Source organism: Pithys albifrons, chromosome 8, assembly GCF_047495875.1.
Source record: "Pithys albifrons albifrons isolate INPA30051 chromosome 8, PitAlb_v1, whole genome shotgun sequence".
Taxonomy (NCBI): Eukaryota; Metazoa; Chordata; class Aves; order Passeriformes; family Thamnophilidae; genus Pithys; species Pithys albifrons.
The window spans coordinates 10,813,165-10,825,085 of NC_092465.1; the positions used below are offsets into that span (position 1 = coordinate 10,813,165).

Below are 11,921 nucleotides of genomic sequence, written 5' to 3' on the forward strand. Positions count from 1 at the left end.
AATTCAATTCCATTTCATGAAACCAGAGTGGTGGTGGATTCACCATCCTTGGAGGTTTTTAAACTGAGATTGGATGTGACACTGAGTGCCATGATCTGGTAAAGGGACTGGAAGTGGACCAACGGTTGGACTTGATGATCACAGAGGTCTTTTCCAACCCAATCGATTCTATGATTCTATAAAAGCAAGGACATGCAGAGTACTGATGTGGCAGTGCAGAACACAATGTGTGTGCTTGTGTGTGTGGAACCTGGGGCACCATCCCTGATGATCCCTGTACTCGGGTGTTTTCAGGGGTTGCCACAGAAGGCTTAACAGGAGCTGGAAGGCAGCGTGGAGCACAAAGAGCCCATGGATTTAGCCTGCACACAGAGCATCAGGACCTCCCTTTATCCCTTTTCCTGACTGCCAACTGGATTTCACCTCCTGTCCCCACGGGGGACCACATAGAACAGTCTTAAACTGCGCCAGGGGAGGGTCGGGCTGGACATTGGGAGGAGTTTCTACACAGAGCAGACAGTGCAATGGGCTGTCCAGGGAGGTGGTGGAGTCACCATCCCTGGAGGAGTTTAAGGAAAGGGTGGATGTGGCACTCGGTGCCGTGGCCTGGCTGACCTTGTGGGGATGGATTGGCATAGGCTGGACTCAGTGGGGTGTTTCCCAACCCGATTGATTCTGTGATTCTCTGATTTTGTGACCACCTACCTGCAAAGATTGATTTCCCCAGGTATTTTAGGAGTGCACAGAGCCCCTGGGCCACTTATTTAAATACCTCACCCACACCTATCAGTTCAATGAGAATTTAACCATAAACTTCCAGAAACTCCTCTGGGAGAAAAATACATCAATGGCTCTGCCTCTAACTTGGTGCTTGCCACACATCTTTTTGAGCTGATTTCATATTTTTCTTTTTTTTTCCCCCTAACTTGTACTCTTCCCTTCTTCTATTATAGTGAGGATCTCTGAGGGAAAGATGGCAGGGCGAGAATTCCCGGTTGCAGGGTGAAATTGAACTACTTGTTTGGAGGGGATCTCTAAGGGACGGGTGGCAGGACGGGAATTCCCGGTTTCGGGGTGAATTTCCCGGTGTCGGGGGTCACTTTCCCCTCGGGAGCTGCGCCGGGTCCCGGCGCGCGCCCGCCCCTCACGGCCCGCCTCGGCCCCGCCCCTGCCCCTCCCTTCTCTCTTCCCATTGGCTGCTCCGCGCCCGCTCTCCACCAATCCCCGCCCGCGCCCCACAGCGCGTGGCTCCTCCCCCGCCCCGCGCCCGCCGCCGCCGCGAGGAGCCGCCGTTGGCCGCGCCCCCTTCATTAGCCCCGCCCTCCCACGGACGGACCGGCTCGTGATTGGCCGGTGCGGGCGGGGGCGGGGCCAGGTCATGGCCGCGCCGGGGACTGCGCGGCCGCGCAAGGTGCGAGCGGCGCGGGGGAAGCGGCGGGGCCGGGCCGGGCCTTTGGGACCCCGCGTGTGCCCGGAGGCCTTGGGGGGAGCTGAGGGGGTTCTCTCCCTCGGGTTGGGAGGGTCCCTGCGGCGATCCGCATAACCGCTCCTACGGGCGGTAGGGCCTTCCGGGGCTGCCGTCGCGGTGTCCCGCTCTGAGCGCGGCGCTCTGTCCGAGCGACATGCGGCTCCTGCAGCGGGTCCAGCGCAGCGCAACGAGGGTGGTTGGGAAGCTGGAGCATCTCTTGCGGGGAAAGGCTGAGGGAGCCGGGCCTGTTGAGCCTCGAAAAGAGACGGGAAGCTCATCAATATGTATAAAGGGGGGAGGGGGTGTCAGAGGCGCTGCGCGGCGGGACCGAGCAATGGGACACGAGGGGATGGGCTGAAGCTATTCCACCTGAACATGAGGAAGAACTGCTTACTGTGCAGTGCCCGAGCACTGGAACAGATCGCCCAGAGAGGCTGTGGAGTCTCCCTCGCTGGAGACATTCCGGAACTGTCTGGATGCAATCCTGGCCGTGTGCTCTGGGATCGCCCTGCCTGAGCAGGGAGGTTGGACCAGGTGACCCACTGTGGTCCCTGCTAACCTGACCCATCCGGTGACCGTGACTGTGGGAAGGTTCTTCCACCCTGACGTGTGTACTGTGCCCATAGCCAGTTCTTAAAGTCCACAGAGTTCAGGTGGTTATTTATGAAGTTTGTATATCAGTTCTTGGATGTGTCATTGATTTACTGTATCTGTAGAATGCTGTGGAAATAAAGCATCACGCTGTAAAGACACGTTTTGTGAAATGAAACCCGCAAGTTTCAGGTCCTCAGGGCAGCTGTTCCCCCTCCTTGGTCTGAGAGCTGTAAATTACTTTGAACTGATCCACCTCAGTGGAATTGGCAATGGGAGTCTTCAAGTATGTTGTGAAAGCACTCCATGAAAATCAAAGTGTATTTTTGTAATCAACAGGCTTTGTCTTCTGGAAGGCTGTCAGGAGCAGTTAAACTAACAAATGGAAGAAAACAGTAAGACCCTAATCACAAACAGTGCTTAAGATTGAGTGTATGTGTGAGTGTGTGGGAGCCTTATACTTGTTGTACCTCACAAGTAACCAAAATTCCCTTGTATATATATAAAATGTTTTCAGCTGACAGATAATATGGCCAGGTCCTAAGCAGCCTAAGAATAGACAGACACAAACTGAATAGAAACTTGACATATAAAAATACAGAGTTGACTCTGCATGTTTTATTTATAAAGGATTGAATTTATGTCATTACTATCTTTATGAAAGATGGTTGAGTGGAGGCTGAATTCTCCTTTGGCATAAGCTGTTACTATCTGCTAAATATGTTTGTTGCAACCAATCAGAGTTTTCAGAAGGTGAAAGTTATTTTGTTACTCGATAAAATGAATTGCTACTTATTTGCTACTATTGAATGAAAGCAAGGAGTTTTTTACTTTGCTGCATATTAAGGAGATGATATAAACAGTGATTTTGATTTTTTCAGGTTTGGCTTAAGGAAAGGACGTTATTCTGATGTAGAATTCTATTCCACTGACTCTGATAATCAGGTAATTAAATTACTTTTTAACACAGTCATCCCTGTTATCTATAGAGAAGGGAAATTGGAATACACTGAACAGAAACAAACCAGGTTAGTTTAGATACTACAGCATCTTAACCTGAAATAGCTCCTGCAAAGTGATCAAGAGTGTCTATACTGCATCTTGCAGATAGGAGCAAGTTGGCTTTGTGTGCAGTGACTGTGGCTCTGACAAATCTCATTATAGCACAGAATACATTTTACAAACACAAGTATGCTGGTTACAGATGAGGGCTGGCCCTGGCAGAACAGCCACACTTGTTTGGGTTTTGTGCTGAAGAGAGCACAGAGTGGTATGGAGTCAGTGCTGGGTTTTGTGTAGTGCTGAGCCAGTTGTCTGCAAAATCCAAGTAGGCTGTAGGTAATAATTTAACTGTACATGAAAATACGGATTAGAACCATGCACGCAATTGTGAAGACACAAAATCCAGCAAATGGACATGGGTGCAACAACACAATTTAGTTGTTTTGTGAAATTTGCATGTCTGCAAACATCCATGTAATTTTAAAGTAGTATATGAAAAATGATATTTTTTGGTTATCAGTTGTTCTTTGTGAGGTGACAGAGTGGAGAATACTCCTCTCCAAGATGGTATCTTGGATTACTGAAAGAAAGCAGTGGTACTCATTTTTTGACTGCAACGTTCTTTGTGCAGGTTGATGCTATTCATAATGGACTTGACCACTGTGCAGCTTTGCTGAAGAAGGTCTTACAAAATGAGGCTACAGGTTGTACCTACTGAAAATATAAGTTACATTTTTAGGTTTTGTAGTACTCTCTTGGTTTGATTTGTTGACTACTTTTTCTTTCAACTTACACTAGGAAGAGAGACTGTCCATAAACAACCTGGGAAAATAACTACCTCTAAAATTACTTCCAAGCCTTTGCTAACCAAAGGAAATAGTTCCAAGAGGAAAGGGTTAACAAGAAGTGCTACTTCTGCCCCTGTCCAAAAAGAAATTGGTAAGTAGACTTTCTTGGGCTTGATGTTTTTGCCTCAAACAACATTGAGAGATTCCTCAACATACTGAGATACAACAAGGCATCAAATAATTCTTACTGGTTGTAATAGGTTCATCCCAGGCTGGATCCACAAAACAGTGTAGGCATTACTTACTGCCTTTTAGAAACCTTAAATGTTTACTAAGCAGTTGCTGGAATTCACAAATATTTGAGTTACATGTATAAGAAGAATGTTGAGTGCATTTACTAATCTGCCACACAATACAATGGTTTTGTGTAGCTCGAGAAGACAGGCAACCTCAGCTGGGCTTTTTGTTCTTTATTTCTCTATAGTGCCAATATCAAATAGAAAAATTGCCTTGTCCACCACACCCTCTACTGAGAAAGAACTTTCCAGTGCAGCACAGAATCAGATGGTTCAAGCAATTCATGTGCCCTGCAGTCATCACTCTCCTGTGATGCATGAGAAGCTCTGTGAGCACGTGCAAACCCAGATGTCTCTGATAACTGGCCAACCTCCACACAAGAGTAATAAAATTTCTACTGTAACTTCAAATCAGGGTTAGTGTAACTATTAATGTGGAGCCAACTATTTAACTGCGTGAGTTTTGCCCCAAATTGCCCTGATCTATGAGTGCTATTTTCTTTTAGGATCTCAAAATGTTACAGCCTTCAATTATCGATTACCCACGTCCACATCAGCCCTGTCCCTGCAGCATTCAGCTGATCCCTCAACTACTCAGTCAGTAAGTAAAAGTTTCATTCTGACTATTAATAAACATACTGAATTAGCACTGCCTATTTATTTGTATATTTATTTGTGTCAGTTTTCCTTTAAAAAATTGCATATTTCAACCTGTAGTGATGAACAGAATAAATAATGAGATAAAATACTGCTATTCAAAACACATTTTATATAAACACCAAAAAAATGAAATTAGAGGCATTTCAGCTGGCTGCTTGTTTCTGCATGGGGAATTCTGTAATGGACAGCAAACATGGAAGGTACAGGAAATTATTGATTACTGTTAATTGCATTCTCAGTAATGCAGATTAGGATCATTAGTCAGCTCCTAACAGAAGAAATTATGTATCCTAGACAGCTTTTCCCTGGCAGTGATCAAACTGATAATTTCTTCAGACACTCTGTATTATATATAGAGCCACATGTTAAAAACACCTGTATGTTTCAGGGTATAGAGTAGAACTAATGGAGACAACGAGCTGCCACCTCAGGAAACATGGTAAAGGGCTTGCACCTTGAATCTGCAAGACTGTAGACTTACCCTCCATCTGCAGGCAGTCCATGTATAGCTAGTGCTGGCCTTGACTTTTAAGAAATTCATCTACTTATAATACTGAAAGGTGTTGTCTTTTTTTTTCCCCTTACCTGTTCTGGTTGGATTCCAGAAACATTGCTGAAGTTTTTTCTTTACAGAACAGTTGAAAAAGAACTGTGATTTAATGTTGCAAATAACATTTAAGGTAAAGGTAATCTAAACCAGATTTACATTTTAATTATGCCTTATTATACAGGAAAATTATTCAATTATTAATTGGTAGTTGTTTTTATAACTAACAAAGAATGATCAAAAGTACATTGTAGTAGTGTTGTTTGGGGTTTTTTTTAAAAAGATTTAAAAATCATATTAATTTTTGGTTTGATTTGAATATTCCTTATGCAGGGTGTTCCTGTAGATAGTGCCAATGACTGTGTGCCAGAGATGGGAGGACCTGTGGTTTTCCCAGTAGTTTCTGCTGCTCCTACTGCACAAGGACAGTCTGCCCCTGCTCTTCCTAGTGTGGTCCCTTGTATAACAACAGGAGCATCAATCCCTACAGTGCCTACACTGATCCCAGCATTTTCTGGCAGAGAAATGACCCCAAGCCAAGAGCACCAGATAAAAGAAGCAGATTTGATAAGGTGCATACAAGCTCACCTTGCCCTGTTACAGTCACATGAGATGCTGAATGGCAGGACTGAACAGAGGTGCCACCAGCATTGTCCAGCAAAACATGAGGGTTCAAGTGATGAGGAGGAGGATTCTTCTGAAGAGCACAGTGAGGACATGGTCAGCGAAGATGAACTGAATGTACTTGACATAGCTCCAGTGAGAGATACAAGCTGTAAGACAAGTTGTGTGAAGACGGTTCTAAAATCCAGAAAAGAAAGTCCAGAAGAAACAGCCCACAAAGTTAAGACTGTAAAATATCTTATGGGTGAACTCCGAGAACTGGTAACAGATCAAGGTGAGGATATTTTCGTTGTGCAGTAGAGTTATTACATACAAATAACTGAGCAGTTTATTTCGGCAAGTTGTGTGTCAGATGATGGTGTGACATCTTATCATGCTTTTCCACAAACTTAATACCTACAAGCTTCACTCTGTATTATTTTTTTCAGTATTTTAACATTATCACATCAGCTCAGGGAAAGGTGGTGGTTCCTATTTCATATACAGAGGTTTCCCCTGAGAAAGAGCCCAGTGGGGAAATGTTGCAACAGCAGTTCCACCACAGCTGGTTGGAGAGATGGTGGGTTGTTTTTTTAATGAGAATGTAAAGCATAGTTTTCATAGTCAAGCCTAGAAATTTTAAATAAATATAGTTAAAGATGAGGTTTTCTTGGGGAGAAGAAGTAGATACTATTAAATCACTTTATAGATTGCTAAATCACATGTAAAGTATTATGGTCATATTACGGCTTTAGAGGTTTACTTAGTCTCCTTTTTCCCCCCACCTCTTGCAGATGATTCAGAAATGCTGAGGTTGATGAGTGAAATAGAAGATTGCATATCATTGCTCCCAGCTGTAGTGGGAAGTGCGAACATCCAGGCTGAAATAGCGCTGGCCTTACAGCCTCTCAGGAGTGAAAACGCTCAGCTGCGCAGGTCAGTCCCTCCTCAGTGGTGCCCTGGGTACTGCAGAGGCACCGAAAGCATCTCTAATTGGCCTGCTCTAAATTGCCTGTTTTATCATTGTTGTGGTGTACGTGTTATGGCTCCTCCCTTCTTGTCTGTGCAGTATTTGTGTACTAGAAGGTGTGTTGGTAGGGCTATATATTTTAAAAATAAACAATTAACACATATCAAGATTTAAGTTATTACTGATGTTTTAATAGTGTTGGTTACCTCATGACTGGGCTTTGGCTAGGTGGGATCCATGCTTCATTCTGAAAACTGCAGTATCAAGATAGTTAGCCTGCTGATATTTTTTGTAGTCTATTTTTCAAATGCAAAAGTGTCTGTTGTCTCAGGGGAGCTCCTAAATGCATAACTGGGCAGCACCTGACTTCAGAACAGGGGGAAAGATATACCAGAACAAGTAAAGGGTCTTTTGTGCTGAAAAAGTACAGGAATGTAAGAAAAATGTTAGTCAAACTTCTTTATATTTCTGAAACATTCCATGGCATTTAATTCTGAGTAGCAACTTCTTACCAGACTAATTTACAGTGCAACGCTTTTGAGCTTATTCTAATATTTCTGAATTTTTGCTTTTTCATAATTCACATTTAGGAGACTAAGAATATTAAACCATCAACTTGGGGAACCAGAAAGCAGTGAAAAAACATCTGGACAGAGCTGCAATTATGAATGTAAAGTACTAATATAGAGAATGTTGCTTGTTGGGGGCATATTTGTTACAGCTTTATTTCAGTGGATATAATTTTTTTTAATATATATCTGTATTTTCCTATGTCTGTGTATATTGTGGCCTTTTAGTGGGAAACTGAGTGTTGTGGGTCGAATATGCAGCTGCATTTACGTGGACTGTTGGGTCTTTTTGGACTCCATATAGTGAGATTTGGCTCTTCAGCTTCCAAGTATATTATTTTTCCTTAGGTGCCTCTGAAAATGAAGATGACATTAAGAGAATTAAGAAGAGAGTTTGAGTTTTATCTTGCAAAAACCCTTTCCTATCTCTGCAACCAAAATTCATATTACCATTTTTTAAAAACTTAGTTTGGTTTTGAAATTCAAAGTACCACACAAAACACTTAAACCTTTTATGTTTTACTTTTGGTAGTAGTTTCTTTGCAGTCCTTGAATATGATGCTCCAGAGTCAATTGAAAGAATCGCAGAAAGGACTTGACTCACTGCAGGCTAAAAATGAAGAACTGCTTAAAATAATAGAAAGTCAGAAAGAAGAAAATAAACATCTTGCAAAAGTTATTCAAGATAAAGAAGAAGAATTGCTTGAAAACAAACAGCATTATGACATTCATTCCACCAAACTCAAGATTGGTATGTGTTTTCCATTTGATTATTCTGTGTTTAGTGTTTTAAAACTCAAAAGAAATAGGTAAATTGTTCTTGACATTTCAGAAGTGGAAGAGGCATTAGGAAATGTGAAGAGCCTTCAGTTTAAGCTGGAAGCTTCAGAAAAAGAAAATAAGATTTTGGGCATCACATTACGTCAGCGTGATGCCGAAGTTAAGAGGCTGCGGGAATTAACCAGGTACTGTTGGATAAGCCTTTTCTTTGCCCCTTGACGTTATTTGTCTTTTTTTTTCTTATTTTCTCTTTATTTTCCCTTTTTTATTTTTTTTTATACTGTGGATTACTGTAAGCTTAGTATCTTGGTGGTAGGAGCCTAAAACTTCTCTTTGTAGTTAATTTTGTTGCAGTGATGCTGTGATTTTGTTAAAACAGAGTTGTCCTATTCCATAACTTGAGTTCCTTGGTAAAGTAAAATACTATCTACCAGAAACTGATGCCAAGTTTTAACTCTTAACAGAAGATGTAGCAAGAAGTTGCTTCATGGGGAGGGCAAGGACCTGAAAGCATACTGATATGTTCTCACCTTGAAGGTGTAGAATTTGAAAACTAACTCTTAATCTGATTATTTTTTTACACTGGCTTTGATATCAGTCTGTTTTGAGAATAACTCACAGAACCAGCAGCAAGCTCTTCCTGTAGGAATGAGCTGTCCTTTCTTTAATTGCACAGGCATTTGAAATAGATTATGCCCAGATTGGTAGAGGTGGGAGTTCTTAGTTCACTAAATGAAAGTGGTATTACTCACATTTTTTTGAGAACTTACTGTGAATATATTTTATTGTGGTCTTTTATGATAAAAATAGTGACAAGCTGGGGGACATAAATAGCTCTGTGCACAGGTGTAGTAGTATGCACATAAAATTGGTTTGGACATGCTGTGTACAGGAAATAAAACTGTTGTCTGTTGTGTTTATAGTGGGTACTGATTAGAACAGCAGAATATTTTTAATGAACAATTCAAATTCTTCAGTAGAATTTTAGACACTGCTATGGTTGCTGTACTGACCACCAGATGGTAGTGTAATAACGTCTTACTGCATGTGTTTATGAGATACATAAGTCTCTAAGCATGCATTGCTTTTGATGTACAAAGCAGAAAATTAAAAGCATTATTTCTTTTTATTATATATTTTTATTTAGATGCAATGGGAACAATAATTCAGAAAACATTTCTTAGTGATTTTGATATCTTCTTCTGTCTGCTTTGTAACAGTTTAATTTCATTTTATTTCATTTTGTGCTGCATAAAGCAGCAGGGAATAATATGGAGAACTTCACTGAATTGTGCTATGTTAGTTATTTTAGAGCCAAATTGAGCTGAAGAAAAATTCAAGATACTTGAAATTGGCTCACATTTGTGCTACTTTTTATGACAGTATGTAGAAAAAGCATTGCCACTTTGACACAGTCTGATAAATCTACTGTTTTGGTACTATAGAAAATCCTTACCTATTCTTTTTAGTGACTAATTTTGAACCTGTTTGATTGGTCTTACCTAAACAGAACCTTGCAGGGCAGTATGGCCAAGCTCCTGTCTGACCTCACAGTGGACAGCGTTAGACCCAAACCTGAAAAAGGCCTCTCCAAGTCTCTTTTGGAAGACCATGAAAAGCAGATGCAACCTGAGCTGTTTCCTGGGAGTACTTCAGTAATGACTTACCTTAAAAAGTTAGAAATGGATCATATTTTGGTAGAGACAGATCTTCAATTAGCAAATAAAAGTGGAGAAGTAGAAATGCAAAATCTGGCGTATGAAAAGTTTGCTGCTGAAGGAAGTAAAATAAACAGTACGTTCATAGAAGAAGGAACGATGGTTCCCAGGACACTACAGACTTCACTGAACCAAGATGCAGAAACAATTAGTGATTCTGGGACTGTAGTAGATGACCAGAACAAGTTGGATGAGACCATTTATATTCCATTGACTAGCAGTGCCTCTAAAAAACAGCAGCCAGGCTCTGAAAGAAGTTCTGTGCTACCCCAGGGGAGAGGGGCTTGTAAGACGTTGGATTACTGTGAGCTCCCAAGTTCTGTGCAGCAGTCTGGATGTGAGCTATCAAAGCATCCAACTGCACTGGATAAAATAAGTGCTGGGTGCAGTGTGGGAAACACACTTGAAGTTACAGGGGATAAAGCGAAGCCCGAAGGAGACAAAGTCCAAGTGAGACCAAAAGTCATTCCAAGTGGGGCTGCAAAAGATTTTGCAGATGAACCAGACCAACCTCAGCCTGGTACGTGCCCTCATGCATCGATTCCATTTCCAACAGAGATTTCTCAGAGAAGAGGCAGTAAACCACCTGATTTTAGTTGCAATTCATTTGATGATTTATCAGGGAGGTCTGAATGGAGTGCATCTTCTTTCTCAACATTTACTTCTCGAGATGAAGAGGACTTCAAGAATAGCTTAGCAGCCTTGGATGCCAACATAGCCAGGTTACAAAGGACTCTGCAGCGTAACATTAGGAAACAATGAGTATGAGGAGGGGAAATGGGTTACACTTCTTTGGATAAATTAGGCTTTTTCTGAAGTATATTGATAAGTATGGTACTGATATGTATATTTGTATGTAATAACTTTTTCCTAACTCTTTCAATTATGGATAGGATTTGTTCCTCAATAAGCTGTGGTGCTGTTTCTATTGACAACTTGAAATAACTGGCTTTTTATATGAAATACAAATTGTTTTTTTTTTTAAATTATGACTTAGGTTTTACCTTTTACTTGAAAAATGAATTTTACTTGTAAAATTAAATTTATTTATTTACTCGTGGTTTTTTTCTTCACCTAAGAACTATTGCAAGATGCTATAGATGAGCAAGAGGTTTCCCAGGTAGAGGCCAGTGAAGAGCTGGCCACAGAGCAACTCTGCAGGAATGCTGAGAGTTACAGTGGCTAAGTCAGGATCATGCTATTCCCAAAATAAATGCAGCCATCACACGGGATTCGTAGTGTAGGGTAAATCCTATGAAATGCATGAAGTAATCCTTTTTCACTCATCACTGATAAAACTCAGTTTTCTCTTTGGACCATTGTACTTGAAGGGAGAAGTTGATGAAGTGAAGTCCAGATGAGGGCGAGAAAAGAACCATCAAAGTTCTGTTGTTTTCTGCAGTTCTGTTTTAGGTCATACTTTTTACAAATGTTTGATTTTTAACTAAAGTAAAAGAATATAGAACCAGTGGGTAAGCACAGAACAGACAAAGGCTGAGCAAAAGAAGTAGTACAGTTGACACAAAGGAGACAAATTAGGAGTTAGTGAAAGCTGGCAAACCAGTGCAATTAGCAAAGCCCCAGAATATACAGCTTGAGAAAGGCATGGAAATTCCACAGTTCTTGAGGTGTCAAAAATACAGAGAGTCTAGACTGAATCACCAGATTGGCTCTCACGGGAATGGGAGCAGAGTGGGGAATGATTCCAGGCCATTGTTCTCCCTGACAGGCCTTTCCACATCTAGGTCTCAAAAATATGTGTAATGTTAGAGTTTTAAGTTACAGGTACAGGAAAGTGGTGTTATTGCTCTCATTCTGTTCCTGTTGTACCTTTAACAGTGTTTCAGGGCTGTTTTTCAGGGAAAATACTTTGAAAAAGGAACAGCAGTGTAAGGACTTGAATTTAAGACTGCTTTTTCTGCAGCATTA

At 41.5% G+C, this 11,921-nt stretch overlaps 1 protein-coding gene across 3 annotated transcripts; it reads left to right on the forward strand.

The window, feature by feature from the left end:
* Positions 1 to 1,331: 1,331 nt before the first annotated feature.
* CCDC14 (coiled-coil domain containing 14) lies at positions 1,332 to 11,052 on the forward strand. Of its 3 annotated transcripts, none has more exons than XM_071562618.1 (13): positions 1,332 to 1,411; positions 2,399 to 2,454; positions 2,941 to 3,004; positions 3,693 to 3,765; positions 3,860 to 4,000; positions 4,334 to 4,561; positions 4,652 to 4,746; positions 5,686 to 6,250; positions 6,750 to 6,891; positions 7,516 to 7,595; positions 8,027 to 8,245; positions 8,327 to 8,459; positions 9,785 to 11,052. In XM_071562618.1, the coding sequence occupies exons 1-13, from the start codon at positions 1,379 to 1,381 to the stop codon at positions 10,752 to 10,754; spliced, it is 2,799 nt and encodes a 932-aa protein (XP_071418719.1). In that variant the 5' UTR covers positions 1,332 to 1,378; the 3' UTR covers positions 10,755 to 11,052. The 3 variants fall into 3 exon arrangements, with proteins under 3 accessions (XP_071418719.1, XP_071418720.1, XP_071418721.1); XM_071562619.1 differs by having other exon boundaries at positions 8,030 to 8,245; XM_071562620.1 differs by lacking the exon at positions 4,334 to 4,561.
* The last annotated feature ends 869 nt before the right edge of the window (positions 11,053 to 11,921 follow it).